This window comes from Mus pahari, chromosome 6, assembly GCF_900095145.1.
Source record: "Mus pahari chromosome 6, PAHARI_EIJ_v1.1, whole genome shotgun sequence".
NCBI classification, from domain to species: Eukaryota; Metazoa; Chordata; class Mammalia; order Rodentia; family Muridae; genus Mus; species Mus pahari.
The window spans coordinates 66,826,551-66,837,517 of record NC_034595.1 but is presented as its reverse complement, the minus strand read 5'-3'; the positions used below and the strand labels follow the sequence as shown (position 1 = coordinate 66,837,517).

The following is a 10,967-nucleotide window of genomic DNA, read 5'->3' as shown; positions in this document are numbered from 1 at the left end:
TAGTGTGATGTCACTGAACTGAAAGTTGAGAAAAGATGTGTAACCTGCCACTGAGTCCCAGTTGCAGCCTGTTACAGCATACTACTGGATGATGGCTTATCTCCAAGTCTCTTTCCATAGCAACTGTTTTCTATGGCAGCCTTGAGAGCTAGGCTAAGCTTCCACCAGTGGATGGAAGCTTCAGAGACGCTCCCTTAGGTCCTCCCTCAAACACATCCTTTATCACACTTCCTGGGGGTCAGCATGCTGATATACAAATTCACTGAAAATGTGAAAACTCAGCAGAGAGCTTATCATGTTCCCTAATTCTCTGACCTGGGTGAACTGCATTTTCATTGGGATGGATATGAATTTTCAGAAGTGTGATAAACCAATGAAGAAGGAGCTTTCAGAGTTCCTTTCATCATACTATCTCTTGCTTCTCCGCCTGTGGGTGGGTCTGTTATGCTATCTTCCAGGTCTCTGCCAGAAAGGATGACAAAGCCAGGTTGACAACTCACCATTTTCTGAGTCAGGACCTACTGTTGGAGTTCCAAGTCCATCTGTGTGCTGGTTTGGCTCTGTCACCTCTGTACAATACTCAGTCTTTGTTTTTCTGTCTCTGCTGAGAATCTGACTCCCACAGATTGACCCTCCTTTAGGTCCTCACTACCTCCTTTCTGACTTGGATGACGATGGAGCACACCAGTAGGAGGCTGAAAAGTGGAAAAAGAAAGAGCTTGGGGCACGGTTCTCTTTGCTAATGTTATATCTAGCAAATGCAGTTTCTACCAGTTTGAGCGAACACTGTTCTTGTCCCTTCATGAAAGAGTTTTGATGGATTCTTGTTGTTAATTTTCGTATGCCATGCCAGATCATGTTTCATGCTTTACAACCTCATCTACCCTTCTGAAAGGAGGCTTACATCAAAGACCTTCACCCAAACATTGGTGGTAAATGGGCTCTGTGGTTGCCATGAATGATACAACTCTCTTTTGAAGGGAGAAAGAGCAGGCATTTCCTGGCAAGGTGGGTCCTTCAACAGAAAACCCTTGGCTGTGGCATTTCAGAGAAACCACAGCCTTTCTGGGAAACTGGATATTTCTCTACTCATCATTGGGCCTGAGTGGTTCCATCTATTCCAAATGGATCTGATGATTAATCATCAACACTTTGAAAGTGTTGATTCTACATTCCTGTCCAGATTGCACTATGCTTTTGGGTATAGTTCATTTTTCCTCCTATCCTTCTGGGCTGTAACTGTCCCTAAGGTCATCTCACAAAAAGGGGACATAGAACCTTATAAAACAGGCAAAAGTACCATTTTTGCCATGGGTCCACATCAAAGGGACAGTGGAAGCTGTCTAACGAGAAAGCACAGATGATCTTATCTGGAAAACAGATATAAAGGATGAGGACCTATGACCTCTTTGGGTAGTTTAAGTGAGATAGTGTGTATAAAGTCCCTTGAACATACAAGATACTTGTAAAACAGAAAGGCAGTTGTTAGGCTAATGGTCGCACTGAGAACTGCCCCCTGTTCTCTGCTCCAAGAGACCAAGGTGGGATGTTCATGATCTGGTTTCTATTAGGTTTGGTTTCTATGAAGGTACATTTTGATAGAAGTTAATCATACTCTATCCTCTGTTGCCTATGAGCTTTGAGGCAGCTATCTCCGCCCTATGGCACTTGGCCCAGTTTGAGCTGCTGCTAGCTGTTGGGTGGGGCAAAGGGGTGGGGACTGGCCCAGTGCCTGTATCCAGAGTATAAGGCACCCCAGGGGCAGCTGGAGGCAGTTGGAGCCTGGATCCTGTGAGTTTAGCCATGGTGCTCAGCGTCCTCTCTCCGAGCCTTTCTCGCCTCGGCCTGTGGGCTTCGGTAGTGATCCTGATGGTAACTGTCCTCAAGCTCCTCAGCCTGCTGTTTCGGAGGCAGAAGCTGGCCAGGGCTGTGGACAGCTTCCCAGGGCCCCCCACGCACTGGCTTTTTGGTCATGCCCTTGAGGTATGTGGAGGTATGGGGGAGTTGGGTCTAATCCCCTGGGGTCCGGGAAGGGAGGCCATCAATTTAGATAAGAGGGTGAGGCCTGGAGCCAAGGCTCCTAGTCAGTTTTCCCACCCCTGACTTTCAAGCTGGCTTCAGAAGCAACTCAACATTTTAAAGTGGCAGCTTAAGAAGGCCTGAGATGCTTTCCCATTATTTTGAGGCACAGAATGCAACTCGGTGTGGAGGTTTGTTGATAGATCACACCCAGGAGAAACTAAATCCTCAAAGTTTGACCTGACAACTAGGCAGTAATGAAGTGTCCTGCTCTATGTAGTGTAAAGATTGCTGGTGACAAGGAGGACGTTCAAAGTAAAAACAGAGGAAAGTGCCTTCTTCTGATGAATCCCAGCATGTCTGAGAGGTTGGTACCCCCAAAGCTGGGAGGTACCTTCTCTTCTCTCTCTCCTTTGTCTGGCTGAGAAACTCTGGTGTTTCCCCAGATTCAGATCCTGGTTGGTTCTCCTATTAAGGCAGCGAAGTAGGGGTTCACCTTACCATCCAGTCTCAGGAACTCCTCTTGTCTTGGGGATCCAGACCTTCTGAACACAAGGCAAGGGTTTGGAGTCAAGCAGGAGAAACAGATCCTCCACAGACCTCCCCAAACATCTGGAGACTAACATCTTAGATTGGAACTAGGAGCCTGAGACTAAGTCTTCTGGAGTGTTTTGAGCTACAGGCAGGTTTGGGAGCCCAGGCATGGATGTCAGGGATGAAGTCTCAAAAGGGGGTGTAGTTCTTTCTACCTCTTTATTCCTCCATCTGAGGAACTGACACTGGAAATGAACTTGGTCTCTAATCTTATTTTTGCCCCTTACAGATAACCTGTGTAACTTACCTGTACCACTGAACACCAGGGGTGGGAGGAGGATGGCTTGGGTGAGAGAGAACAGACACTAGAGCCTTCTCTGCTCCCAGGAGGATGAAGGTGCTTCCCCAGGGGGTCAACTTCTACTCCATTCTTTTAATTTTAGCATCTGACAGCTTTTCTACTAGTTTGAGACTTTTGGGGAGTGGCGGACTTGGTCTGATTTATTCCCATGCCCTCAGGGTACAGCACAAAACTTGGGAGAGTCCAGGCATACCCGAATGAATGAACACAAACGGCTAGATTGTAGGGAGAGAGGTCCACAGAAGATGGAGAGTGGAGGGGAAGGGAGGTGAGGGGTCAGGATGACTTGGGAGGGTCTCTGCTAAGTGTGGAAGTGTGAGGTCACATTCTAAAAGAGTGTGAGAGGCATTTGGAAGGACTTTTCATCCACCTTCCTCCGTGCTCCTTTCATGCTTACCCGCCTTCTTCAGGGTTGGGGAAGCCCTTAATCCACAGGCTTCAATAGCATGTGGTCCATTCTCTCACAACTCCATGCCAGAGCTGGCTGCTCTCTTCTTCCCAGATGTTCTACTCTATCTTGAAAGTATACAGAGAGTCTGGAACACAGCCTAGCTTCAGCTTCTTCATGCCAATATAACTATCTGAAGGGCATTGGCTTGACACCAGGAGGCCATGCCAAGATTGGAGTGGAGGCTGATCTTGAGGGCTATAAAAGTTTCCTAGGGAACCAATCACAGGCACGGTGTCATTGCATTCCTCCAGGGCTTGGCACCTCTGCTGTGGTTGGAGTCACACCTCAACCTGAGAATGTGAAGGGTAGGATGTGGATTTGTTTCCCTAGTGTGAGAAAAGATGAGGAAGTTGAGATTTAAAGGGGATAAGGTGTCTATTTAAGGACACATATTGGTTTAGGATTCAAATCAAAGCTGAACTAGGGACTCCTACATTTTAATCCAGAACATAGTGAACCAAAAAAGCAAACAGACAAATAGACACCCAATCAGATAACCCAACAGACAAGCAAAAAAGCCAAAGAACTGAAAATTGATCCTAGCACATAGTGAGGATGGCACGGGAAAGACAGGAGGAGATTGGGTAAAGGGCCCTCAGCGGTGAAGGGCCCGCTGTGGGGAAGCGCCAGCATGAGTTGGTTTCCAGTTAGAATCTGCAGGCCTTGACAGCACCTGCTTCTATTCAGATCTCATAACACGTCCATTTGAGGCAGGGCATGTCCTGTTTCCAGGGGCCTTTGAGGAGCACAAGGAATACTTTGAGCTGACATATTTAATTCATGTGTGTGCGTGTGTGGTGTTTATGTGTTTGTGTGTTTGTGTGTGTGTGTGTAGAGATTATCAGTTTCCGGCCAAGTCTCTGGCTCTTCCTATTGAGAACTCTGACTTATTCTACCCAGCTAACATTGATCGTGGGCCTTTGCTGTTGCTAATGTGGGAGTTGTCATCTCCAGAGTGCTGAATTAGACGAGTATCAGTGGGGTAAACTGTAAGAATGGAGGGCACAGCTGGGCAGATGGGTGTCAGATGTGAAATCTCTGTAGTGGGATGCTTGGTAAAAAAAAGCTCTGACACACTAGGTTCCCTTTTCTCTTTTCCGACCAAATCCATCTGGTCATTTGTCTCTCCCAATCCTCCCTACCAAGCAAACATGTCTGAACAACTCCATGAAAGTGGAAGGCAAACAGGAAGGGATGTCAGGGTTGCTTCGGAGACGGTGCTACTTGTTTCAGTTTGCTCTACCTGGAAGGTGCTCCTGCTCTTTGGCTCTATTTAATACTTTTTTAAAAAATGTTTTTAATTGGAATGAAATTATACCACTAACCCCNTCCTTTATTCAGAGACTCCCAGGTACCTCAAATTGAGAGATTCTTTTAAAAAAATATTGTTACATACCTCTGTGTGTACGCATGTGTGTTCTGAAATATATACATACACAGATATTATATATATATATATATATATATATATATATATATATATATCCCTAGGCCTATGTTTATTATTTTTTATATGGTTTCAAGACTGATTGCTCTGCCTTGGAAAACCAATAAGGGGATCATCCATGGAAGAGGCTCATTCTCAATCTCTCAAGAGTCATTAGTTTCCTGCAGTTCTTTGTTTAGGGGTTGGATCCTGTGAAAAATTTCCCCTTCCACATTAAGATGCTCATTTATATTGTCATTGTTCTGGTCTTGAATATACATCCATTTCTAGGAGAGATTGTTTTTACCACAGACCTCCTGGTATTCTGTCTCTAATTTAAAATCTTGACAGTGGCTTGGCCTCGAGCATTCTGGACCCTAATCATCTCGTATGTGGTAGGAAGAGTACCTAAAGGGTCAGGATGACTGACACTAGACACATGAGGACACCAAGGGATAGCCTGCCCAGAAGGAGAGCTACTAAGGTGATCCCCACAAGATTTCCCTGAGTGGCCTCAGAGGGCACCACACAGACTCATAGGAAGGGTTCCTGGAAGGTGCCATTCAGTTCAGGGACTGAGAGACCTTGTTAAGAATCTGGACAGTCCAAAAATAACTGAACTGAAAAGGACGTTAGGTATTATATTGGAGACACCTGAGCTCTTGTGTCGGGACCTAGCACGTTGTGGAAGAGGAGTCCCTGTCTTTTACCCCCAGTTGTTGGTGTTTCAAACCATTCACCTCTGTCTTGAAAGTAGATGAACGTGTGTGTGTGTGTGTGTGTGTGTGTGTGTGTGTGTAAACCAGATATTGGGTGTCACCTATGGCTCTCTATCTTACATATTCATTTTTTTTGAGAAGATTAGAAAACTCACTTCATTTTTTTTTCTGCATATACACCTGTGTATCCCATGTGTGTCTGGTTCTCACAGAGGCCAGAAGAGGGTCTCAGGGATCCTGGAACTGTAGTTGCAAATGATTGTGAGCCACTATGTGGGTGATGGTAACTGAACCTAGATCCTCTGGAAGAGCAGGCAGTACTTTTAAATGTTGAGCCATCTATTCAGTCTCTTAGAAAAGATTTTTAAGAATTAAATTGCCTAAGTGTGTGTATGTGTGTGTTGGTGTGCATGTGGGTGTAGTGTGGGGATGTGCACATGTGAACATGAGTGCTGTCAGAGTCTAGAAGAAGTGTCAGATTCTCAGGAGTTAGATTGCAGGAGGTTAGAGGCAGACCCCTGTGGGTGCTGGGAGCTGGGTCTGTCACAAGAGCGGTATAGCTCTTAACCGCTGATCACTATTTCATTTTTTTATTAGTCATTTTGTTTATTTACATTTCAAATGTTATCCTCCCTCCAGGTTTCTGTCCTGGAAAACCCTCCACTCCACCCCCTCCTCCTAGCTCCATGAGGATTATCCCCACCCCACCCATCTCCCGCTGCCCTATCATTCCCCTACACTGGGGCATCAAGCCTTCACAGGACCCAGGGCTTCACCTCTCTTTGAGGCCAGGCAAGGCCATCCTCTGCCACATATACAGCTGGAGCCATGGGTCCCTCCATGTATATTCTTTGGTTAGTGGTTTAGTTCCCGGGAGCTCAGGGGTGGGGTCTGGTTGGTTGATATTGTTGTTCCTCCCATGGAGTTGCAAACCCTTTTGGTTCCTTCACTCCTTCCCCCACTCCTCCACTGGGGTTCCCGTGTTCAGTCCGATGAATGTCTCACTTTTTTAGAGAGGTCTCTTACTAAACCTGGAGCTCTCCATTTTGGAAACACTGGCAGGCCAGCAAGCCCCTCCCTCCATCTTTCTATCTCACCCTTGGCTTACAGATGCTAACCACCATGTCTGTCTTTTAAATAGGGGGCTGGAGTTCAAACTCAGGTCTTCATGCCTGGGAAGCAAGTGATTCTCCCTAGTGAGCCATCTCCCCAAGCAGATAAATTTTATCCTCAAACGGTCCCCAAGGGCACGTAGCTGCCTCTGACTGGTGAAGCAGGGAACTTCTTCCTTGGACACTGCCCAACTGATATTTAGGTCCATTAGGGAATGGCCTGAGTGGATTTGTTGACAGGAAGGAAGCTCAGTCACGATTCCTGGTCGGTTCTGTTAAGTGAGATGGTTCCACTGGCCTTTGAATGCACTGTTCCCACTTAAGAAGAGGTCATGGTTCAATTAAGCTTCATTGATGTCCCATTCTGATCAGATTCCTGAAGTGTAACTTACTCAGACTANTGGAGAGCAAGCCCTTCCCATTGCTCAGTGCTGCTGGGGTGAACACTGGTGCAAATGAAGGGATGGGGGCAGGTNGCTCAGGAGCTGGGTGCAGTGACTTATCTTTATGCCTGTTTTCCTGTTTCCTTCCTTTGCCAGAAAACAATCTGTGCAAGATGTGATAGGGGCATCCATGTTTAGGGCATCAGAGGATAAATCTGAGGCATTTGTTGTATAACTCAGAGAAGTCTGCCAGCAACCACATGACCCATNGAAGAACAATGTCTCANCAGTCATTNTNAGGGATTTTGGCTGTAAAAGTAGGTCCAGATGCNNAGAGCTGTCTTCACTCTTATGGGCTCCTGGGGACAATCAGGGCTCATAGGAGAAGGCTGTCTCTAGGGAGGTCATGGCAATCTGTGACTGAGGCCAAGGTCTCATGTCTGGGGTTGGGGTGCTTCAGAAGGGCACAGGAATGCTGCCTGGAGCTGGGAAAGGCAGGAGTAGAATGTAAGGAACCCCAAGCTGGGGAACAGTCCANTCAGGAGTACCCAATTAAGAGTATTTAATCAAATTAAGTAATTAATTAAGAGTAATTAATCCAATTAAGAGTATCAGAGTTTTTTAATTTTGAGTGGCAACCAAGAGTAGGTTAATGCTTCAGAGCTTCTTGGTGNCAAAATTCAGGGGTACAGCATTTCTAAAGACANAANCCACAATTACATCAATGCTAGATAAGGGTCAGAGTAAGCTTGTAACACTGTTTAGTTATTTAGACATAACATGACAATTATTTTGGTTAATACATCTGGGTCATGGTTGGAGTCACAGAAATGCATTNCCNAGACANACATGGCTATTGGGAGTGAAGAGTGTTGACAATTCTCTAAGTAGATACAAAATGAAGTCAGAACAAGATGGTGTTACCTCGGTCACTTCAAGTGCAGACAGAAAAGAAGAGAGACAGGGCAGAAGGGAGAAGTTCAGGGATGCCAGCCAGAGAGGAGGAATGTGCCATGAGTGTTCCTTTTATCTATAGGTAAAGATGATTTTTATCATTTTTGCTCTTTGCCAATGCACACATAAGGCAACTTTTTGGGTTGAATTCAGGATTCAGAAAGATGATTCTGCAGGGAGATTACAACAAACTCTGTAGAACNCTGGGGCCAGAACTGCAGAGAAGGCACAGCTGGTGGTAGGATAATCGCCTGGGTCCTGGAGGGGAGTGGCCTAGGTGACACAAGGATTCCTGGGTTTAGAGCAGCAGCTCTGGGACTGGAGAGGGTATTAGAAATGTACAGGAAACAGGAAGATGGAAGGAGGTTCCGGGGGTGGGGCGGTCTGGACAGTATCCTTGCTTCTCTGCCCAGAAACCTGGTGTNTGCTGAGAATTCTGGCCTCCTGTGTGGTCTTTGTTTTCTCTTATTGTTTCAGATCCAGAAGTTAGGTGGCCTGGACACGGTGGTAAAGTGGACCCAACAGTTCCCCTATGCCCATCCACTCTGGCTTGGACAATTTGTTGTTTTCCTGAACATCTATGAGCCTGACTATGCTAAAGCTGTATACAGCCGAGGGGGTAAGGTNCCCTGGAGAGAGGGTGGGGTTTCCTGAGAATAATGGCCCCAGAAATCAAGTTGGGNTAGGTCAGGGCTTGTGTGTAAACTCTAGGAAAAGAATGACCAGGTCCCTACCTAATTTATCACTATGCCTCATTTGAGAATGTCCTATTTCTCCTTGACTGTTGTCCCCTTGTCCTGTAGACCCGAAGGCTGCGTATGTTTATGACTTCTTCCTCCAGTGGATCGGTAAGTGAACACCTGTCTTCTCCTCCCTCCCTTGTGCTAAGTGACCAGATTCCTGCCCTGCCACACTGGTCATCCCTCCACTGGATTGCCTTCCCTAAGCTTAATGTCTCTGTGGAGAGGTGGGGAGCAATAAAAGATCTTCTACCTGTCAAGGGATATCCTTGCTGGACATTCGACTTCCCTCCCAAGCAGAGGCAAGGCAATGTGTGCTTGAAGAGTGGCTTCCCAGAGGGGGCAACCCTAGAGTTGATCCTGTAGGACATTATAATGGTGGTGCTTTCCTGAAGAAGGGTCTGAGAAGAGGTCTAATAGTCATAGGACCATGGAGGCTGCAAGGTGTCTGAGGGACTTGAGTAGAATGCAGACTTCTATTAGTAGATGAGGCTGGGCAGGGAAGATGGGCCAAGTTTAGCTGTTAGTATGTGGACTGATGTTGAAGACAGTGGGAGCCATTGAGTAATCTTCTTTCAATTGTTTAATTAATTACTGAATTTTGAGACAGGGTCTCACTATGTTGCCTTAGCTGGCCTATGTAGAACAGACTGGCTTTGAATTCACAGAGATTCACCTGCTTCTGACTCCTGAGTGCTGGGATTAATGGTGTGTAATACCATACTTGGTCGTATTCTTTTTAAACTTCTATTTATTTGTGTGTATGTTTCTGTGGATGTATGCCACTTATGCACAGGTACTTGTGGAGCCAGGATGAATCCCCTAGAAATGGACTTAAATGTGGTTGTGAGGTACTGTGCATGTGTAGGGAACTGAACCAAGTCTTTTGTAAGAGCATTTAAAACTCTTGACACATCTCTCTAGAGTTCACTGTGCCTTCTTGACCCAAGGTCATATATGTCTTCCAAGTTCCTTTAAAAAACAAAACAATAAAACCAAAACCAAAACCAAAACCCATGGCAATTTCCTGGGAGCTAAGAAAGGGCTGGTTAACANGAAGGCACCAATCCTAGACTATTGACTCAGTTAAGATCTGCTACCTTCTCCAGGTTGAAGACTAGCAGTATGGGGTGGGGACCAGAGTCTCTGCTGGGTCTTGTAGTGCCTGTCCCCCATCCATGGAGTGTTCTAGGCCTGGGAGTGTCAGAGGCTGTGATTGATCTCAGCTCTCAGGGGTAGAGCAGGATTGCCTGGACTCCACAGCCTCCATCTCTCCTCCCTTCTCAGGAAAAGGCCTACTGGTTCTGGAAGGGCCAAAATGGTTCCAGCACCGCAAGCTGCTCACCCCTGGCTTCCATTATGATGTGCTGAAGCCCTATGTGGCCATATTTGCTGAGTCCACACGTGTGATGCTGGTGAGTTCCCTCCCAGTGGCAGGCTCCTAGAACTGTGAGCTGCCAGACCAGCCCCATCCCCATCCCCATTTGTCCTGGGTGCTCTCTGCAAGTGGTGCTCTCCTGTGGAGAGAGTCCCAGAGGCCCTGTCATCCTTATGCCTGTAGCAATGGTGCCAAAGTTCTGCTTTGCCTCCCTCTCTCTGCTGTATGCTGTGGAGGCATCCAAGCATTGAGGTAGCCTAGGGCTTGTCTCTGCCAGGAGACCTGGTTCTTTCTGGTTACAGAANTTGGTTATGGAAAGCCCCCATAAGTGCCCTACTGGAGAGTTTGAAGGTAGCCTATGTTTCAGAGTATCATAAAATACATTTCCAAATTCATTTACATTTTCACACTTGTTTAGACCCTCATCACTGAGAGCAATATCAGGTCTCACTTAGGGGCTTGGAGCTGGAAGAATGGGGCAATATTCCTTCTGTTTCTATTTTGTGCAATAACTTGAGGAGTATTGGTATTTATTAACTTTTCTTGTTTTTGAAATGTCCTCATAGTGGATTTTTTCTTTGATGAGTATATAGTGTACTTTGCTATCTCTTCTGATTAGTTTTGCACCAAAGTCTGTTTTGTCAGATAGTATAAGCTGACTTGTTTCTTGGGTCTATTTTCTTAGAATATCTTTTTCCATCCTTTTACCTTGAGGTGATATGTATCCTTAATGTCGAGGTGTGTTTATTGGATGTAACAGAAGAATGACTCCTGTTTCATTCTAATAGTCTGTGTCTTAGTCAGGGTTTCTATTCCTGCACAAACATCATGACCAAGAAGCAAGTTGGGGAGGAAAGGGTTTATTCAGCTTACATTTCCATACTGCTGTT

At 46.0% G+C, this 10,967-nt stretch overlaps 1 protein-coding gene across 1 annotated transcript in view; it reads left to right on the top strand.

Moving 5' to 3' along the window:
• The first annotated feature begins 1,790 nt into the window (after window positions 1-1,790).
• LOC110323838 (cytochrome P450 4B1) overlaps window positions 1,791-10,967 on the top strand; it is a 17,705-nt gene continuing 8,528 nt past the window's right edge. The window contains exons 1-4 of the mRNA XM_021201199.2: window positions 1,791-1,983; window positions 8,437-8,578; window positions 8,763-8,807; window positions 9,987-10,114. Coding sequence (XP_021056858.1) covers window positions 1,804-1,983; window positions 8,437-8,578; window positions 8,763-8,807; window positions 9,987-10,114 — 495 coding nt within the window. The 5' untranslated portion in view covers window positions 1,791-1,803. The remainder of the gene's footprint in view (window positions 1,984-8,436; window positions 8,579-8,762; window positions 8,808-9,986; window positions 10,115-10,967) is intronic.